Consider the following 21,740-nt stretch of genomic DNA (forward strand, 5'->3'; position numbering starts at 1 on the left):
CACCGTTCCTGGAGGTGTTCAAGAAGAGACTGGATGAGGCACTTAGTGCCATGGTCTAGTTGACTGCATAGGGCTGGGTGCTAGGTCGGACTGGCTGATCTTGGAGGTCTCTTCCAACCTGGTTGATTCTATGATTCTATTATTCCTGCATGGTGCATATATTTAAGAGAGGAGAGAATCCAGTCTTTTCCAAAGTGATGTTATTTTGTGCAACTATTTCAACAACAAAACAAAGTATACACTGAAAAATTCCTGTTGGCAAAACTCCTGTGCACATGAATGCTATGAAATATTTGGTGAAAATTAGTTCCAGGTAAACTTAGTGCAGCAAAACAAAGTTCCATTTCATGTATTGCAGAAAAACATTTTGACTGTTCCCAAAGTGAGGCCATACCTTGAGTACTGGCTTCAGTTTTGGAGGCTTCACTAAAGGGAAGACATTGAGATGCTAGAGCAGGTCCAGAGAAGGATAACAAAGCTGGTGAATGGTATAGAGGACAGGTCACATGGAGAGTGGCTGAGGGAACTGAGGCTATTTACTCTGGAGAAGAGGAGGCTGAGGGGAGACCTTCTCTCTCTACACAGCTCCTTGAAAGGAGATTGGAACCAGATGGCTGTTGCTCTTCTCTATTAACAAGTGATAGGAGGAGATAAAATACCTCAAATTGTATCACGAGAGCTTTAGTTTGGATATTAAAAGAAACTTCTTGACAGAAAGGGTTCTCAAAGACTGGAACAGGCTCCCAACAGAGATAGTTGAATCCTCAAACTCTGGAGGTCTTTAAAAGAGGTGAACCTGAAGAGGTGATTTGTTATTCCTATATAGTTGCAGCCTTCCTAGAAATATTGCACATTCTTCTTCATATGTTTGCAATTCTGAAAATCAAATTATCTATTTTTCCATTTGTGCAGAGAACTGAAAATCTGGGTGGTGGCTGGCATCAGACAATCTTTGAGAAGTCAGTCCCCATGAGCACTTATTTGGTATGCTTTGCAGTGCACCAGTTTGATTTTGTAGAGCGAATATCTGATAGTGGAAAAAAGGTAAGTCCTGAACATGGTTCTGATGACAGAGGTCCTGTGATTTGCTTGTTTGTTTTCTTTAAATGAAATATCTCTTTGTATAATACAAAGGGGAACATATTTCCCCCTTTCTCTAGCCTGTTTTGTGCAGCTTATTTTGTCAGATTAGATGGGCACAGTGGTCCCTCTGACTTTGACTGTATACAGCATTTTGCAGTCATTCTCTGTCTCCCATCTTGGTGAGATCTCAGCCAGTATCTCCCATACAGATATAGGGGTGAGGAAAGAGCACTATTTCTCCAACCTCATCCCTGCCCAGAGTCTGAAGAAATGTGCAAATCTGCAGATACAACAGATTCACAGGCCACAGTACAAATGCAATTTCCTGTGTGTTAAAAGGTGTGGATCCATGTACTCAATGTCTTCCTACTTACAGCCATGGAGACACGGGACTAAAATGCTGTGCCACTGGGTATTGGCTCTAATATTCTTTATTTTAGCATAGATGCTAAAGGAAACTACCTAGTGTATGTTCTTTACAAGTACAGAAGTGATAATGTCTGCCTAAGCTGCCATGCATTTGGTAGGTGCCCTAATGAAGTGCTTATGCTTGAATCTACATCCATCAAATTAAAACATCTCCTTTACTTAAATGCAAGTCAGTCTAATCCAGTTGTCACTTAGATTGGAATGTCTGACTGGAAAGTATAAGGAGATCACAAAACGTTTTGTTGAATCACAACATCCTATGTTGGATCACAATCTAAAAGCCAAAATTCATTTTTGCCCCTCAAGATGAACTCCTCATCTAGCCTAAACCCAGCCTGGGATGTTCAGTACACCAATCATTATTTATTGACTTACAGCTTTTTTTCCTCTAAGACTTAGAACGATCCTAGAGCTAGTACTAGATACTAGCAGCAAAGGACATACTAGATCCTAGTATGTTGTTTGCTGCTTGCTGCATGATCTAGTTGAAGGTGTCCCTGCTCACTGCAGGGAGGATGGACAAATTAACCTCTGACAGTTCCATATAACCCAATGCAATCTGTGAATCTGCTTCCTTTACCTTTCCCCTCAGGGGTGTAACACATGGTCTTATAGTTTAGCTGAGCTGACAGCACTTTCCTCCTCTTCTGGAGGTAGTGATACAAATGGCCAGAGAATCTAGAGCAAAACCCCAGCCAGATCACTGTTCCACAGCAAGTTAGCTCTTCCTGAGTTTCTCCATCTGAAAAAGCTCAGCAAATCCTTGCCTACGCAAACTGACGTGAAATTCTGCCTTGCATCAATCTCCAGAGTGCTGATCCAGATCTCAGCAAACACTTCTTGGCATAGTGCTGTGCTGAGGCCTCCCTCATCTGCGCTCTCATTAGCACCACGCTGTACACTTAGCTAACTTCTTGACAGATTACTAAGGCTCAATTACAGTTAGCCAATCAAATAGGCTCTCTGGTTTGAGACAGTGATGCAGTATTCTGAGATTCCTGCTGTTTAGCTGAGTCATCTGCAAGACAAGACAGTATTTTAGGTCACTCAATTTTGTTAACCAGATGCTCTTCAGTTTGGCCTCTCCATTCTCTATCAGAGACAGGAATTGGGTAATTTGGCCTCTATGGACATTCTCTAGAGTTTAGTTGTTTGAAGAATCAGAATGTGTGCACCTTTTGTAGAACACAGTGTGATAGGAGAACAAAAAAATGCTGAAGGCATATAAAACTTCTCATTTTCTAGATGGAAAGATGAATATTCTCTGTTTGCCCTTGCCATGCTCCAGAATATAACTCTGAGGTCAATATTAGTTTTGATTTTTTCCCCCCAGGCATAACACTATAAAGCCCACGCTGTTTCTGACTAGTTGTACCTTTTCTAAAGAGAAGAGGTTGCTCACTGAAATTAAAGTGTATGTAGAAACAGGAGTATTCAAGTCAGTACAGGGGCTGCCTGAAGAAACACCGAATTAAGGCCTTGGTTACTAAGGCTTTTATTAACTTTATTCACTGAGCAATGTCTGAGGACTTGTCTCCAGCAGAAAACGTGTGGATTTTTTTCATGAGGTTAAAATCACAACTGTTTGGTTTTTTTTTCCTCTTATCATTGACATAGTTTTAACAATAAAGTGTAAGATTGGTTTCTGTGTAAGATTGGTTTTAATTAAAGAAGCCACATAAAATCCAACACTAAAAATTATCTTTCCTCCAGGATAACTAGGCAATCTTTAGAGTTGTTAATCAGATATTTAGAAAGCCCTTCTGCTAACCAAACAGCTCCTTTCCAATAACCAAGCAGCTCCTTTCCAAAAACCTGCAAGCTCAGCCAAGCAACAAAGTATTTAGGTTCACTGACCACTGAGAACATTCCATGGTTTGCTCTATAAACTTCTAGCAATAAATCCCTCATCCAGCAGGAAGTATCCGTGTGATCCATACATTGCTTGCAACAGCAACCAGCAAACTATTTTAAAACGTTGTTTGCTCTCAGAGCCGTTGTCCTAACAAAGCCACAAACGGAATCAATAGTGGGAAATGTGCTTACAGCCAGACACCGTGCTCCTGAGCTGATTACCTGTCAGGTACCAAATGTCTGCTTTGGAAAATCACAGAGGAGATTATACAAATGAAACTCAAAGTCAGTTCTAGTGCGTGCTAAAGGGTTTGGAACCCATTAATATGGATCAGCTAGGGGAGCAAAGACTGCTAAATTGAGTAAAGAGCTTACTGAAGTGGAAATTGCAGATTGTAATTGCAAACTGACCCTGAGGGAAATCCCCTGCCTGGAATGGATTCACGATTGAATTTCATAAGCTTTTTTGGGGGTTGTTTTGTTGGGATTTTCTTTTCATTCCATCTTTATTTGTGACCACTTTCTCATCCCTCCCCCTCTTTGGAGGAAGTGAAATTTCATGGTATTGAAATCAATGTGTTGTCAGGCTCCAAGAGGGATCCTAGAGTAGGCTGGCTCCTTTGCTCAGTTTGGACCCCAAACTCCTGGCTGCAAGACAGCTCTGAGGAGTAAACAAGCCACATCAACATGTCCAGAAGAATGTAACCATTTAGAGCCTGCAAAATGAGACAGGTTGGTTTTCCTAGAGTCAGAAACTTCACTCCTTACTTAGAAAGTTCACTCTCTTGGTTATCAAAATGAAGATTTTGAGGAACATTGAGCAGCCTACAGCTCCTGCCAGTGGACACTACAGTGCTTATGGCTCTGCTTTGGGGCAGAGATTTGTGTGATCTTTGGGACAAATACTTCAGAGATTGAGGGAAGACTCCATGAACACCAAGGTTAAACTTTGGCTTCACGGTGCATAGATGACATTCCAAAATGCTTTTCCAAGTCCTCTCACCATGGTTACAGGTGTTATAAGGACTCCAGTCCTCTAGTGCTTGAAGTTTCCTATTGCCTGTCAGTAAGAGCCAAAGCAATACTGGGCACCAGGCCTCAGGGATGGAAAAGTTAGCGCTCAACACAACATTTTTCATATTCAGGAAAAAAAAAGACCACATGCTCAGATACACAAGAGGAGCACACAAATGGTCACTCACTGTACACAGGGCTACCAAAGGTGACAGTTTTCCTGGACCTGCCTGTTGGGAAGAAAGGGTGCTGATTGTTTTCTAGTATTTCCAGAAGCACAGCAGCCCAGCAAGCACTGTTGTTGAAACTGGGAGCTGAATGACCTGAGATCCTGGGCAAGCAGCTGCTTGACCTGCATGGGACAGCATGTCTGGGAACAGTTACAGGTCTGGTAAACACACTATCTTCAAAGGGTCTGGGATCTTCCAGCATACAAGGGCAAGAGGAAATTATGACAATAGTAGGTAGGAAAGTAGGAAAGAATCAAATAAAATAGGCTGTTATGGGCTTCAGAATCATTTCAGGACAGATATCCTCCTAAGGACTGGTCTAATGAGACCAGTTCAGAACAAGGAACCGCTCAGAACACATGGATTCACTTCAATTGTGCTTGTCCAGGCTTCCTTCTTGAGAAAAGCAGGCCTGGGGGAAGCAGAGACTGGCATGCATACCCAGACCCTGCTCCAAGCTTGGCCACTGTGAGCTCTGGGCATGAGTTTTGCCAGTTTTACAGTTTAGACACGGTGTGAAAAGCATGCACAGGTTATGTCTCTCTTATGTGCAACATCCAAACCACTTTGTGAATAAATGTGTAAGGGAACAAAATTCAGCATCCAAGCCAGCTCCTTAGAGTGTTATAGGTATGTGTGTTAAATGACTTCTCAGTGCTTGCCACCTTCTAACTGAAGACTGCTCTGTCTCTGTGTTTTACAGCTGAGAGTTTATGCCCAGCCACTACAAATACACACAGCAGAATATGCAGCAAATGTAACAAAAATTGTGTTCGACTTCTTTGAAGAGTACTTTAATATGAGCTATTCCCTTCCAAAGTTGGGTAATTATTAATACTCATTTTTTTCCCTTTTGCTCCTTGCTGTCACAGGTCTCTGTGCTTTGGTGGAAAAAACATGAAAACATTTGGTTGCTAATGGCTGATATTACGTCAGGATGTTATAAAACTGTACTCATGTAGTTCAAGATATTCTTAAATGTCATGATGAGCAGGTTGCTTCAGTAACAGTTACCAGTTCTCACAGTTTTATTTGCTCAGTTGAAGCAGTGGTACTGGCATGGTCATTTTAAACTGTCTTGTAAAAAGTAGAAGAAGCACTGGTATCATCAGCAAAGGAACATCATGAGCTAAAGTAGAGCCAGAAAGAGTTTAAGAAAAATATGTACCTCTTCCATGGGAACCTCTGGACAGGAGTCAGCAGTGAGATAAGTGAAGATGTAAACTGCCAGAGAATATGTCATACTATTTATTAACCTTTGTGCAAAGTGGGTGTGTATCCACATCTTGGAAAGATGAATGTGGTCCAGCATATATTTTTTGCTTTTTATTGCTGGGCTAAATAAAGACCTGGAGCTAAATGGGAGTGGGTTCACTATCAAATTTTGCCCACAGTTACAAAAGAAGCAAATTAAAAGTAGCATGGTTGGGCATCCTGCCGCTTAGGCTACCAGGACTTTGGATCTTATTTGTCCAGTTTGAGCTAATAAAGTTGGGAATGTAATCAGAGTTTTGGAAAAGCAACTTCCTAAGACTTCCAAAGAGGTAATTCAGATAGGTTCATGAACTTAAAAGGATGGAAAAAATATTAATGATAATCAAGTTAGAGCAATGTAATGGGGAAAAATAAGCACCCCAAACTTTGGAGACAATTAACAATGTTATGTAAATCTTGTACTGGCTATTCACATACCTACTCATCAGGCTAACCTGTATTATTTCAGCAACAGGTTTTTACCTCCCTCTTTCAAAACATCATCAGAGTTTAGTGCAAATATTTGTTTGCACTGTAATGACAACTGAATTAGGAAAACCAGGACAACATATCCATTTACACTCTGGTCTCCAGTACTAAGTGGGACTGTATCTCACCTAGGCTTCATATTCAGACTTTCATTTCTATAAAAGATTGATGATTTTGCCACCTTAGCATACAGACATGGGTCTGTCTGTGCTACAGAGAGTGGACTGGTAACCCCAAGTCACCAGTGTCAGAGGATAGATGCTCTTGGAGACTTTATACTGGTTTTCTCAGCGCATCTGTTTGGTCTTGACTTACAATATTGTTCCACCAGAATTAGAAGTTGCCTATATCAAACCTGATGAATCACATGTCTTTCTGCATAATAGTTTATTTGGATATTAAATTTCACACTGATTTATAGTTTCTGGCATTGCCAGTTTCCTTGTTTTGATTGCCAGTGAAGCTGTTGCCAAATTATCAGCTTTGGTTCTGCAATCAAGTTGCTTAAATCGAAATAAGTAATTCCTATCTTCTGCTATGGTGGAGTAAGGCTTACTTGTCCTATCCAGCTTTAAATCAATCAGTAGTTTTTGACTAACTCACACAGGAAGGCTGTGTTCATTGTTTGCAGGAGAACATGCCAGTCCAGTGGAGTCCACAAATCTTATTTAAACCAGTATTGATTACTGATCCCCACCCCAAGATCACCAGGAGTAGAAGCAGATACTGTTCACTGCATGGGGGATTTACATAAGTTACATGTTGATAAATACTTCTAATACAACAGTGTGACAAACATTGATATGCCTCATTGTGATACAGATAGATTCAGGAGGTTTACTGACTACAGCACATCCCCAGGTAATACTCTTAATTCCTGGAGCCAAAATGAAGTAAAGTATGTTATGTGACCTCCCAGGAGTAAAACAGCACCTCACAGGAGAGATCTGCAGCTAGTGCAACTGGTCCTGCCTCTATAAACTTCAGCAAAGCAAGACCATTTGCTTCTTAAACATGAGGTACAGACTGCAGTCCACAGCAGTAAGCCAGAGCCACAAATGGCAATCAAAGCAGGCTGTAAACACACAGGAAGAGAACAAGCTAAGTGCCTCAGAGGATACGGTGGTAATCACATTCTCTTTCTTTGGATACAGATAAAATAGCTATTCCAGATTTTGGGACAGGCGCTATGGAGAACTGGGGATTGATCACATACAGAGAAACAAACCTGCTGTATGATCCCAATGAATCAGCCTCTTCCAACAAACAGAGAGTAGCTGCTGTGATAGCTCATGAGCTCGTTCATCAGGTACGTGGTTTCTTTTTACAGTGCTTCAAACATGTAGTCACAACATTTTAATCTCGAGAATACTGTCACTGCTTGGGATCTTCTACACACCTGCTCACAACTTGGTTGCAAAATATGCTGTTAGAACAGCTCTCCATTACAACTTTCAAGTATGGCAACTACTGCCTTTGAGTTTTTCCTCAGGAATTTAGATGCTTGGGCCCAGACTGTGAGCCAGCTTACAAAAATCTGTTTGAGATGTGTTAAAAGAACTAATTTGCATGTGCAGATGTCTCTTTTGGGCAAGCAAACAGGGACAACTGTACACTGTGGAAGCTGTATGAAAACACATCCTCACAAGCACAAATCATTAGATCAAGAGGAAAAACTAAAAACACTTTCAGTGGCAAATGAATCAATAGTAATCTCTCCAGGAATATGTAATTTTATAATAAAAGTGATGTTTTACAACAAGGCAAGGCTTGAATTCCCATTTAGACCCCAGAATTATGATAATTTGCATTTGGCAACAGGAGGAAAAGTGAACAAATCAATGGTGTATGTGGAGATATGATACTGAAATGAACATTCAACATTTATCTAACAACTCATCTTCTCATGTTTGTGCTTGTAGTGGTTTGGAAATATTGTGACCATGGACTGGTGGGATGACTTATGGTTAAATGAAGGATTTGCCAGTTATTTTGAATACCTGGGAACAAATGCTTCAGAACCAGATTGGCAAATGGTAATTATTTCTGTCTTGTGGAAGGCTGGCTGGGAGGAACATTTTGGGGGTCATTAAAAATCAGAGAGGGACCATGAAGAATTAGAAGTATATTTATAGAACATAGTACAGTGCAACATAAAGAAGAAGTTTGTTTCAGCTTTTCTACTTACTGACTATGAAGTAAAACCAAAGAAGGTATCCTTAAATATGCATTATAGTCTAAAGAATGGTAGCAATATGTGAAAAAAGAGTGGTTTCTTGCTCTCTTCTTCCTTCTCTCCCAAACAGCTTGTAGCATCCATGTTTCCCTCAGCCACCCAGGTGTAATGAGATTCTGGCTACCAGAAAATAAAGAACTTCTGCCACTTGAAGGAAGCAGGCCAAGTTTTGCATAGCTTGAGCCCGCTGTCTAAATTTGTTAGCCTCTGAGTGACTTTAGAAGCAGACAGTGCCTACTCAGTGCTTCCCCCACCTCCCTGCTGCCCATAAATACCTCTTCATATCCATCTTACATGAGACTGAGAACAAAATCATGCCTGGATTCTTTTACAGTGGGAAGTAGAGGTTCTATTGTTCTAACTACATAAGAAAAGAAAACAATTACCATGCCTAAAATTTGAAAGACTTTTTTTTTTCTGTCTAGACACTATATTCATTTAAGATCTAGAGTCATCTCAGTATTAAGTAGTGAGAAGTTACAGACAAAACTGAAGAAGTTTAGTCTTTTTTTGATTAGGAAGTAAGGAGATGTTGACTGCAGGCCACTTAAACATTTTTTTTTAAATATAATCACTTTAAAATATTATAAACCTTGAGATGGAGAACCTTGCCTCCTTCCTCCCCAACTCCATTTTGCAAATGGAGCTCATAATTCTTTACAGATATTGTCAGGATGCTGAAACTCATCAGACAGGCTCCTTTTTTGCCTGCTGGGGGGGGGGGGGGGTGTGTTGTATTATGATACACATGGGAAAACAGGATTTGCAAAAGGCAATTTATCTTAGATAAGGAAAAAATATCATCCTTCCCCTTTTGAGATGTAAAGTAAGACCTTGTAAGTCTTTCTTCAGTGGAGGTAGAATTTCATTCCACTTCAACTGCCTCCCCCTAGAGAAGCTGCAGTTCAAGCTTCTTACTCCATAAAGTTAGGCATGTAACCATTCCTTTATTTGTGATATCTTTGTTCTAATATCTTCTCCTTCTCAGCTTGAACAGGTTCTAACTGATGATGTGCTTCCTGTAATGAAGGATGACTCTTTGTTATCTTCCCACCCAATTGTGGTTGAAGTGTCATCTCCAGCTGAAATCACCTCCGTGTTTGATGGGATATCCTACAGCAAGGTAGGATAACCTCTTCTTGTAGCTTTGGGTGCAAAGAAGGGTAAGTTTGGGAGAGCAGATAAAAGTCAGGGGATCTTATAAACCTAACTTCTAATGAACTCGGGCTGTGTCTGTGTGGATCTTTTTCTTCTGCTGTTGTCACTGATGATTCAATCAAAAGAATCTGCAAGTGGAGCACTGCAGCCAGAGCTCAAATCATCTACTGTGTGCCATGAAGACCTGCTCACAACATTGCAGAGGTGCAGGGAGACCACTGTGTCAGCATCTTCTGCCACTAAAGTAATTGGGTTTAGAATTGTCCTAAACGAGATACTAATCACATCCCTCTTCCAGCACCTCATGTGCTGATGCAGCCCAGTTACGTCAAACCTCATAATCCAGTGCAAATGCAGATGATGATCTCTAATGTCCCTTTCAACCCAAAACATTCTATATTCTATGATGCAGGAATCCAGATGTCCTTTCTCTCACTCTCCCTTCACATCTTTGGGGTAGTCCAACTTTGAGGAAGCAAAGCAAGCAACCAATGGTGAAAACACAAGAACATCTTGTCTCACGTTGCTCACATTATCCCAACCACCCAAAAAGCCTCAGCAAAGGCAAGCTACACCAGACTCTACAGGCATTGGCACCAAACTGGAGGATAAGTTAGCTCCATCCTTCCCTGAATATTGTAGAGCTCAGGAACAACTTGTAGCACAGTCATTTATAGCACCAGAAGTAGTAGAGGACACTCCATCAGTGATGACAAGCTTTTTTCTCATCCTGAGGCTGTCCCTCTGAGTGGTGGTAGAGACCTACACCTATAAAGGCTGTCTAAGGAGCCAGCTGGTACTGACTAAGGAAGAGTAGCTCTATCTGAGCAGCAAGACACCAGGACACCTCTGCCACCCAACCACTGTTGTGGCCAGGGTGCAAAGAAGCTGTCCTGAGACCACAGCTTCTGGTAGTCCTGACTGTGAGGGGCAGTAGCCAAGAGCTCAGCACTCATGGAAAAGTGCTTTGAGGTCCAGAGCACTAGAGAGGTCAGCAGCAGCTCTGAGGGTCACCACTTTGATGTGGTCAGCAGGATCTAAGCTAGAAGGCTGAACTGGGCTCATCCTCCTCCTCATCAGAGACAGTCAAAGCCATTTTGTCCTTAGACATGAACAGAGCAGGTTTGGTATCTAACTAGGTATCTAATTAACTCATGACTCAAACACCCTGACAACACTGTTGCTTCTAGATGGTTTTTTCCAGTACATTAAGAGACAAGCCTAAAGGAGAGAGTGAGAAAACAGCCTCTTCCCTCTCACCTCCACATGCACCACCAAGGTGGGGAAGGAGCTGAGACTCTGCTCACTATCCTGAACCCATCATCTCCCATGTTGCTTCTGACCCTGATACATCATGTTTTTGTTGACAGCTTCTTGTGTGTTTGTCAGTGTTTCCTACCTGATGCCATAACAAGTTTCCACTGAACACAGAAAATTCCCCCTTAAACCCTGCATTTTGGTCTCTCTTCAAGCTCCCATTATCAGCCAAAGTATGTACTCCAGCTTTAGCTGTGCTAGTTTGTAGCCATAGCCATTACTTTTATTAGCTAGACTCAATCCATCCATTTCCATCCGTTTTCTGTTTTCAATTGCTAAATCCTCTATCCAACAATACAACCAGTATTTATTGCATCATAAATGCCTCACAGCCAAATCATAAACCATGTGAAAACCTGCATTGTGTAACACTGTTTTTAAATCAAACCAACACAAGCCAAGAAACATACAGGGGTAAATCAAGTACTCTGGCTCAAAATGTATTTTAGTGGTAAGCTAAGCAAGAAACAGACTTTTGCATAGAGTGAAAAAAAATCACAATGGAGGAAAAAAAATATCTGCCTAGATAATTTCTACATGAACTCATTTATTTAAAAGAGAAAACAGTTGAGAACTCATGTATTGTTTGGGAACAGTCTGCTTGGGATATAATTTGGCTTGAATAAGAAAGTTTTTATGTAGATTTAGCTCAAATTACTGTTGGTATTTATATCTAAATGCATGACAATATTGACTTGGGTTTTTTTGGCTTTGTTTTGGCTTCCCTTTTGCATATTTCTTATACAAACAATGTCCTCATGATAATATCCATCACTAAATAAATAAAATGCCACTTGGAATGCTCTCTTTTAACATTACCAGAGCAATTATAAGGCTTACACAATCCTAAAATTCTAATTAATTAATTGCTTCAGGTTCTATGAGGGAACCTTTAACTAGGTTGGGATCAGGAGGGCATTATGCACCTAGGAGACTAGACCTACACAATCAATAAATATATATTTTTTTTTTAGTCTGTCCTTAAAAAGTAATTGCATCTCACCTCTTCCAGTTAAATCCTCTTAGTTTGAAAGATCCTATTCTATTCAAGTAACAATTGTTTTTTGTCTTTTAGAGTGATTATCTTTGAAGAAAACAGATACTTATTTAAGTTCTGCTAGAAATCTGCTTTTAGAGTCCAGTTTTTGAACCTTCCATCTAAAGAAGATTAAGATTAAACATTCCACATTTCTGACACATACAATTTTGTCAAATGTTTGTCAAAAAGGAGGGTGAGAGGAGACCTTTTCACTTTCTACAGCTATCTGAAACAAGGCCGAAGTCAAGTAGGAGTTGGTCTCTTCTACTTAGTAACAAGTGATAGGGCAAGAGGAAATGGCCTCACATTGCACCAAGGGAGGTTTAAGTTGGACATTAGAAGAAACTTCTTCACTGGCAGGGTTCTCAAAGACTGGAACAGGCTGCCCGAGGAGGTGGGCATCCATAGCAGTGCTTAAAGGACACAGAGATGTGGCACTGAGGGCCATGGTTTAGCACCAGACCTGGAAAAGTTAAAGAATGGTTGGACTTGATCTTGAAGGTCTTTTCCAACAAAGGTGATTCCATCATTCTGTGATTCCGTCACAACTTATACATAAGTTATGTGGGCTCTATCATAGGCTACAATGAAATTACAGGAGGAGGGGGAAGAGACTGAAAATCAGCAGTAGAAGATGCAAGGGGTTAAGTATACATTGCAATTAAACCCAAGAAATCTCCACTCTTCCCAAACACATACACAAGTGTGTATTGCTGCTTTGACTTGTAATGTAAATGGGAGGGGATGGTGTATGAGAGGTCAGATAAGAAGCAGTTGATAGACAAAGCTGAGGAACTGAGGTTACCTAGTGCATAGATATAGCTTTATGATCACCATTAATCATAAACAGTCTTATAAGTACCACTAACAGATATCTGTTCTAAATGTTACTGAACTGGGTTTGAACTTATTTCACGGCAAACACGCTAAATTCATGTATCAGAAAAGATTCATCTGCTGACCACTTTGACTCTGCAATAGTCTGGAAAGAAGTTTGAGACAAAACTGTTCAAACAGTCCTGCTTCCATGGCTTCTGCAGTCAGGTTGTTCCTCTCAGACACACAGACAGGAGAGACAGGGTTTAGTGACATTTCAGATAACGTTCTTGTTTCCATGGGAAAAGTGGATTTTCAAACCATTCATTGCACTAAGTTCTCCTCTGCCCTTTGATTTAGTTCAGAAAATGAAAGCATGCTAATCCTAAAATCGTATTTTGCTTTTTTAGATTGAGTTTGCACTGCTTTTGGCTTTCATCATTTTGTGCCTGTTCTCCTCTTTGTTCCACAAGGATCTTTTACTCCTCTCTCCTACCTTCCCTTTGTTTCTTTCTTCTAAGGTCTTAAATATTTTTTCTCTATAACACCCAGGTAAGTAACTTGTCAGATCCTAATTCTACCCTGCTTCAGAGGCCAAAGTTTTTACAGAATCATAGAATTGTCAGGGCTGGAAGGGACATCAAGGATCATCTAGCTTCAATCCCCCTGCCATGGGCAGGAACACCTCCTGCTACATCAGGTTGCTCAGGGCTCCATCCAGCCTGGCCATAAAAACTTCCAGGGATGGAAAACAAACAAACAAACAGAACCCCATTCCTCAGCAAAGATAATTTTGCATCTTGAGATTACATCTCCAACATAGAAAGCCCTAGACTTGCAGCATTTTCAGATTTCCCTACCTGTGGCACAATCAGCTCAAGTCTCTCCTTCTAATAGGCTGTGCTGATGGATAGCGCTGGCTCCCATCTACCCTCACCCCTCTTCTGCTTAAAGTGAGAAAGGGAGCACCTCTCACACAAACTGGTAGGACAGTAAACACCAGCAGCAGAGCTCAGGAGTCCTTCCACTGGCACAGCTGGAAACAGGTGTCTGGTCACAGCTAAAAGACAGCTGTCACATCCAGAACTAACCTTCAACAGGCAAACAGGCTGTGGCATGAGGGAATTAGGAAAAAAATCACTTTCTTAGTCAGATGGATGATTTCTATTTTTGCCTTACAAAATATTCATTCACCTGTTGCTTTTTAGATTAGCAGAAATCCAGAGTTAGGGCAGCACAAAAAGACCTTCTCTCTTTTCTCTTTGTCCTTAGGGTGCATCAATCCTCAGAATGATTCGAGACTGGATTACACCAGAACTCTTCCAGAAAGGCTGCCAGGTAAGGATGGAACCAAAATACACCAGATGTGCAACCCACTCTCATGTGACAGCAGCAAAGCCATTATTAAAACACTAAATATCAGAGATGCTGGTTTTAGCAGCAGAAGTATTTAATGCATTTCAGTACTGAGTGGACAATGTCAAGGAGAAGAAGCTCCATGCTCTCAAAGAAGCAGGAATGTGAACTGCATTAAGATTTGATAGACTGACAGCAAAGATCTACACTAGAGAAATCTTCCACTGGAGAAATCTCCTCTGCCCCTCTGTTATCCTGTTGTCAGCTAGGATGCCCTTGCTCAGCCTAGAGGTATGTTTGGAGCTTCATACCCATCCAAGTCTGCTCTGTGGGGACACGCTTGCAGGCATAAGCTTCATCCATGACCTGGTGGAGGGGAATCCTGCACTAGATAGTTGAGGTAATAGGCAGTAGAAAAAGGAGAAGTTGTACAGTCTGTGGTTCTTTCTCATGAAGGAAAAAAAAGTGCTACAAAATCACGGAAAGAAAAAATGGGAGAAAGGAGCCCTCCCAGGAAGAGGAATGCCAGCTGCCCTTTTCTCTGAACCAACATAAAGTATCTCTGCAGAGTTATCTCCCTCCCTTCTGAAGAGCACATTTATGGGCTGCTGCAAGACATTTGTGTTTTCCTTTATTTTTATTTTCATATATTCCATTCAGGACAGTTGCACCAGATGGGAAAATACAGCTACCTTGTACTCAAGGCAGTATTTCCCCTTTACTCAGAACCTTGAAGAACACAAATGCAAGTAGTTGCGGCTAACAGTGAAACAAACAGCACCATCTACTGACTGAAAACTACCAGGATCCAGACAGCAGGGTAGGAAAGCAGTGAGTAGGGATACAGCTATGACTCAGGACAGGAATTGTATTTAGGAGGTGCGAACACTTAGCCAAATACCATTATTCCTTGCAACAGTCATTCTGATCACAACCTAGAGGTGACTCGACATCCTCCTTCCATTCTGTGTCCACAGCTACTGAAACCTGAAATAGCTTCTTCTTCTAAGCCACATGTTACACTATGCACAAGTTTACAAGAGGGTAGGAAAGCACGGGAACTTCATCAGCTGAATATTGATCTATTTAACCTCCTGCTCACACTGTGACTGCCCAGGGACAGATACTCTGTACAACTGATCTCTTGCCAGTGACGGGACAAGAGGTTACAAGCACATGCCTGAACACGGGAAGTTCAATTTAAACAGGAGAAGGAACTTCCTTACTTTCAGGGTGCAACCGGAAGAGCACTGGAATAGGCTGCCCAGAGAGGTGGTGGAGTCTTCACTGCTGGACTTATTTAAAACCCTGTGGAAGCAGTTCTGTGCAACCTGATCTAGGTGAACCTGATCTGTCAGGGGGGTTGGACTGGACGATCCCCAGATATCCCTTCCAGCCCTATGTGATACAGTGTGATACTTGCATCTCTGTACAACTGAACATGTGTATCGCTTCCATAAGCAAAGAAGAAAGGCTTGGTAGAATTTTCACAGTCTCCTACCTCTCTCTAGGCATATTTGAAGAAATACCATTTCCAGAATGCCAAGACAGAACAATTTTGGGAAGCTCTGGAAGAGGTAGGTTTTACAGCAATCTCAGCTCTCAGTGATAAATGTTTCAGAACTCACTCAATTATTTCAGTTCCTCAAGCTGTTCATATTCTAAAGGTCTTCAGTCAGTGAGAGATCACAAGCTAAATAGTCTGCCTAGGATAGGAATATCTTATTTCTAACAATTGTATGTTGTTTCCTCATTTTTTGGCATAAGGTTATGAAACAAGGCCTTGCTCACAAACAGCCTGCTACCAAAACATTGCCTCCAAGCTCATTTCATGGGTGAAAACACCTCTCATCCACCACACATGCATCTCATACTCTCCCTTATTTCTAAACAGATTCAGCTGTTGGGAAGCTCCCCACAGTGTCCATCCCCAAGTAATTTTGGTGTTTAGCTTCTGAGTCCCAGTTGGTTCATTTGCTGTGTCACCATTTTCTGATTTCCCTTCTCCTTGAGATTGGGCTGTTTCTTTTCATCTGTCTAGATACCCACAAAATACTACTGAGGTCTTCCTCTGTTAGCATTTCCTTTCCTTCCACCTCACATACTTCCACTGTGTGAACACTCTCAGACCCCAGGTTGCTCTTTTGTGTCTCCTTTCAAGTTCCCATCTTCTTGGTTTCACATTTCATCTTGCTTAGCAGGACTTCCTACTGCTCCCTTTGTAGTGCTCTGCATCTTCAAGTCACCTATCTTGTCTGAAGAAGGAAACAGTGGCTCTAACTCAATTCCCTCACAGGTGGCATCCTGGGGAGGTGGTGGCAGCTTTCTTCAACTCCAGTGTAGGGCAGAAGTTCCTGGCCCACACAATGAATCAAATTTTACATTAGTGCAGCTGCTGGTGGTTAATACTAGCTCCTTCACACTCGAAAACAGGGCATACTGAAAGAAGGCTTCTGGCTTTGAGAAGTCTCTTTATGTCTTTTCTGTCCTTTTGACTTATTTCCTCAGAAATATTGAGAGATCTCAGAGCATGCAAGGGTCCTCAAAGATTACTCAGTGTTTCTTTTTATGTTACTGACCAGTCTCCTGCCCACATACTTCTCATTACTTCTGTCCATGTTTAAGTTTTCAGCTCATTCCTTCTATTAATGACACATACCACAAAAGAACTTAAAGGAATAATTTTTGCACTGAACCTGATTTTCCTCTTCCCCTTCTTCCCTTCTTTCCTTTCAATATCAGATTTTTTTTTCCTCTTTGGAATGAATTTGATTTTTCACTCCAACCTTCTCCCATCATTCATAGGCAAGTAATAAACCTGTGAAGGAAGTCATGGATACATGGACTAGGCAGATGGGCTACCCTGTTTTGGAGATGGGAAGTAATTCAATACTCACACAGAAACGTTTTCTTTTGGATCCAAATGCAAATGCTTCTTATCCTCATTCTGATCTTGGGTAAGTTCCTGCTGCAAATGTCTATCCAAACCAGATAGAAATACTGCACAGATACTCTCTTCAGATCACATATATGCAGGCAGTGTTACACTCGTTCTTGCTAAACTTACTCTCAACCTTTGTTTTTAAAAGGAACCCACCACGGAGTTAGATACAAATATTTCCAGTTCATGGCAGCATCAGCCCTTTGTCTCTAGGTTTCTTTCTCAACACAGCAGAGTAAAATCAGACAGGTTCTCTCTCTCAAAAAAAAAAAATCTTATTTCCACACACAGACTTAGGTGATTGGAAGTCATCTCTTGAATCACTGCAAGTTATAGCCTCCCAGACTAAGGAAAACTGACACAGAATTGTCTCTGCCCAGAAACTGGATACCATGACCCAGATATTTTATATCATGATAGTTCATTCCTTTACCTACATGGTACAACATCTATAATACATTACAGACAATACAGGCCCTTCTCCATGTGTCTTAAATACAAGAGTTGCAGTGAAATAGATCACAGTCATATATTAAATGTTATTAATCTTCATCAAGAGCTACCTTTTTTTCCTGTTTAACTCAGGAAGGTGTTGCTTTATGTTATCCATCTAAAAGATAGCTACTTACTCAAAGTTAGCCATCTTGGGCTCTTGTGTGACCTGACAACCAGCTGCAGGCACTCATCTGAACTGTTCAGGACAGTTGGGAAACTCTGAAGGATCACATTTGTTGATTAGCACATGGCTAACCTGAAGGGAGATGAGCCATACCTACTTGCACAGGAAAATGCCTTGGCTGCACCAGAGCATGGCTGATGCTGTCTTTATTCTTAGCCAGCCCCAGTTTTGAGGTAATACAATTTATGGAACATTTCAATGAAAAGAAGTCAAATCAACCCAGAGTAGGAAGGTTGTGTTCTTCAAACTAGCCCAAACAGCTAAAATAGTAAAACTTGCCTGTTTGAAGCAGAACTAAGTCCACCCCAATGCAATTTCCCATTAGTCTGTGCTAGCCATTTTAATACAAAGAGCAAGAAAATGTGAAGATGAAGAAACCTCTGTGGCCAGTTTATTTAATTCTATTTAAAAAGAAAAAAAAAATCACTGAGGAGGCCCGTGGTACTGGAAGTCTTGAATAGGTGCCCAAAGGGCTGGGATCAGATAATTAGCAATGTATTTGCAATATTCTGTTTCTCACAATGTAAGCAGAGAAGTCTGCATGATTTTGAAGCAACCCTACCTGCAGGCTACAGCACTGTGCCATCTAAAGGCTGTGTTACAGAGCATTGTAGCAAAAACATTTTATGTTATAAATTTTGACTTATTGGACTGTGCTTTGAGGCAGAAGACTCAGAAATTCTACTTTTTCTTGACTTCAACTCACGGGTTTGTATAGCACTTGTCACCAGGGAGTTTAAGATGGAAAACAAATCTCCCTGGGATGGACTGTAAAATGCTAACATGGAACAGCAGATGATTGCCCAAAAGGGCTTAATAATTTTAGCAGTTCTGCCCAAGTGCCCATGCAGGTACACTCACAGCATGTTCTACCATTCCATGCCCCTGACTGCCTGGTCATGGTGTTGGTCAGTCTGTGCCATGATTCCCTTCCAGTCCAAATGTCTCAGCTTCATTCCAGCCATGCCTTGAACTGAGGAGGCTTTGCTACCCACTGAAACTGCTCAAAGAATTGAAGTGTAAGTGGTGAGGTCACATTTGTGTCCCAGTGCTGTCTAATTGAGATACATGAACATTAACACTGACAGCAACCATCCACACAGAAGCAGCTTTTACCAAATTAATTGCCTTGTACCCTGCTAGATTATTGTCTGACACAACGTGAAGATACTTCTCAGCAGGGCTGCATGCTCCAAATCTGTGTTAATAAGCTGCACAATATAACACAACACAAATTCATTCACATGATTCTGGGTCATTATTACCCTCTCCAGCACATGAATTCACCATGAAGTGAAGACTGCTTTCAGAAGGACATGGCTCTAGGGGTTCCTGTGATTTTCCAAGCAAAAAAGAAGAGCTAAAGAAATTGTGCAGCCTTCAGACTTAACTTTATGCACATAATTAACTCAGTACCATATTAACATGACAAATACATCAACGTGGGACACTAGACAAAGTCTTGCTCCACTCTCTTGCTCAGTCTATCAGATGCATTTCAAGAACTATTGATAAATGCAAAGTATGAAGAAGAGCTACTGCTGTTCTCCATCTCTAAATCATGGACATGCTCAGACACCTCATGGTGTTTAGTTTGCTTTACAGGAAATATAACTGCCCCAAATCATACCACATCAATAGCTGGCATTTTGTTGCTGAAGAGAGTATCACAGCACAGGAATAGCTTTACAACCCAAACAACAGCTGAAATGCTGGGGTTTGTTACAAGGGATAATTGATCAATGTGTATGTACAGAGCAGGTTGAGAGTAGCCCTGAAGAAAAATATTTGGGGGTGAGAATCTTAACGTGAACCAGCAGTGAGCTCGTTCAGCCCAGAAGGTAAACTGTGTGCTGGGCTGCATCAAGAGGACTATGAGGGCAAGAGGCAAGAGAGAGGATTCTGCCCCTTTATTCTACTCTTGTGACACCTCACCTCAAATATTGCATCCGGTTCTGGTGTCCCCATTATAAAAAGGACACAGAGCTGTTACAGTGAGTCCAGAGGAGGGCCAGGAAGTTCATCCAAGGGCTGGAACACCTCTGCTGTGAGGATAGGCTGAGGGAGCTGGGGTTGTTCAGCCTGGAGAAGAGAAGACTCTGGCGGGAGCCTTAGAGCTGCCTTCCAGTACATAAAGGGATTCTACAGGAAGGCTAGAGAGAGACTTTTCATAAGGGTGTCTAGAAATATAATGAGGTGGAATAGTTTTAAGCTGAGGGAGAATAGGTTTAGACTGGATCTTAAGAAGAAGTTCTTCAGCATGAGGGTGGTGATACTCTAGGATGGGTAGCCTGGAGAAGCTGTGGATGACCTCACTCTGGGGGTGTTCAAGGCCAAACTGGATTAGAAATCAAGTGTAGTTGAGAGGCATCCCTGCCTGTGGCAAGGAAGTTGGAGTTGATGATATATAAGGTCCCTTCTAACCTAACCCATTCTATGACTCTACAACACATATGCATATTGGGCTTCATAAAACAAGATGGAAGCACTAAAACAAAGAAAAAGATTACTTTGAGTTTTATGTTCAGCATTTGTTTTCAAATGTCATTTGATTCACTTCCCTTTACATTATTTCAGTTACAAATGGAATATACCAGTGAAATGGAGACTTGGGAGCACAACAAATTATACTTTCTACAACATATCAGATTCTTCAGGTATACTTCCTCTTCTTTCTTAAGAGCAATGAATGGATAAAGCATTTCAACATATTTAAGAAGGAATAAAATACAGAATTAGCTTCAAGCTTTCTAGTTTCCAGCTCTGGGAACCTGAACACAGCTTGATTGTGATGAAATTAGTAGTCAACTCTGCAATGTGATTATTTATCCTGTATACATAGTAGGTCAATTTAGGCTTAATTCAGTAAGTGGTTATGCTGTATTTAAGCATGTGCTTAAGTGTCATTAAGTAAGTGCTAAATGTCCTGAAGCATGTCCCTGAATATGTGCTTAAACCCAGTTCTATTCAAGGAAGCACCTAAGCATACTCTTAATTATGATGAGACTTAGATATATCCTTTGTTGAGTCTAAGGAAAGAAGTGGAGCGGGAGGTGGATGAATACATCTGTAACATGCAAAGTGGAATTTTAGTTCAATTAAAGAGCTACATACAGTTGAACATCTATTCTAATACTGATTTCAGGAATGAGAAAATACCTACATGAGTATTACTGAAGATTGTTCTGTTGTGCAGTCAAATCTGTAATTCTCGTTCAAGAAACAGGGAGAGGGAAAAAACCACTGACTTTCTGAGCTTCTAAATTTTTTAGCATTTTGGGATTTCAGAAATGCCACAGTCAGCTCTTCTCTTCTTGTATTTGTATGAATGCCACCTATTTAAAATGTAATTTGCCATTTGTTCTGTTCTTATTTTCAACTGATTGCTTTTAATATCCATGTAAAAGCAAACAACAAAGTCTTATGTCACGATAAAAGACAGAACACAAAGACATTTTCTTTCTCTAACTTCCACATACCTTTACAGTGGGCTGCAAGAGACTGTTGACTTCATAGGGCTGTTGACTTCATAGAATCATAGAATGGTTTAAGTTGGAAAAGACCTCAAAGATCATGTAGTTCAAACTTCTCTGCCATGGGCAGGGAGACCTCTTACAAGACCAAGCTGAAAAAGAAAGAAAAAAATCAATGGAAGATAAAGTATGATAATTTTAAAACTAGGAGTAGTCATGAGGTGAAAAACCTTTCAAAATGGATATTTGCAAGAAATGTTTCTTTGTCTTTTTTTTTTTACTTTTTAGAATGATGTTAATTTTCACCATCTTCACCCTAAGCAGAACAATCTCCATTTTTATTTTAACAAACTAAGTGGCCTAGCTGGAAGA

At 40.9% G+C, this 21,740-nt stretch overlaps 1 protein-coding gene across 1 annotated transcript in view; it reads left to right on the plus strand.

The window, feature by feature from the left end:
• Positions 1-21,740, plus strand: part of ENPEP (glutamyl aminopeptidase) — a 39,524-nt gene that overhangs the window by 10,560 nt on the left and 7,224 nt on the right. The window contains exons 4-12 of the mRNA XM_064149370.1: positions 913-1,044; positions 5,314-5,434; positions 7,508-7,662; positions 8,276-8,389; positions 9,578-9,712; positions 14,192-14,257; positions 15,787-15,852; positions 17,081-17,232; positions 20,473-20,552. Of these exons, the coding sequence (XP_064005440.1) occupies positions 913-1,044; positions 5,314-5,434; positions 7,508-7,662; positions 8,276-8,389; positions 9,578-9,712; positions 14,192-14,257; positions 15,787-15,852; positions 17,081-17,232; positions 20,473-20,552 (1,021 nt within the window). The remainder of the gene's footprint in view (positions 1-912; positions 1,045-5,313; positions 5,435-7,507; positions 7,663-8,275; positions 8,390-9,577; positions 9,713-14,191; positions 14,258-15,786; positions 15,853-17,080; positions 17,233-20,472; positions 20,553-21,740) is intronic.

Source organism: Pogoniulus pusillus, chromosome 9 (assembly GCF_015220805.1).
Source record: "Pogoniulus pusillus isolate bPogPus1 chromosome 9, bPogPus1.pri, whole genome shotgun sequence".
In the NCBI taxonomy this organism is placed as follows: Eukaryota; Metazoa; Chordata; class Aves; order Piciformes; family Lybiidae; genus Pogoniulus; species Pogoniulus pusillus.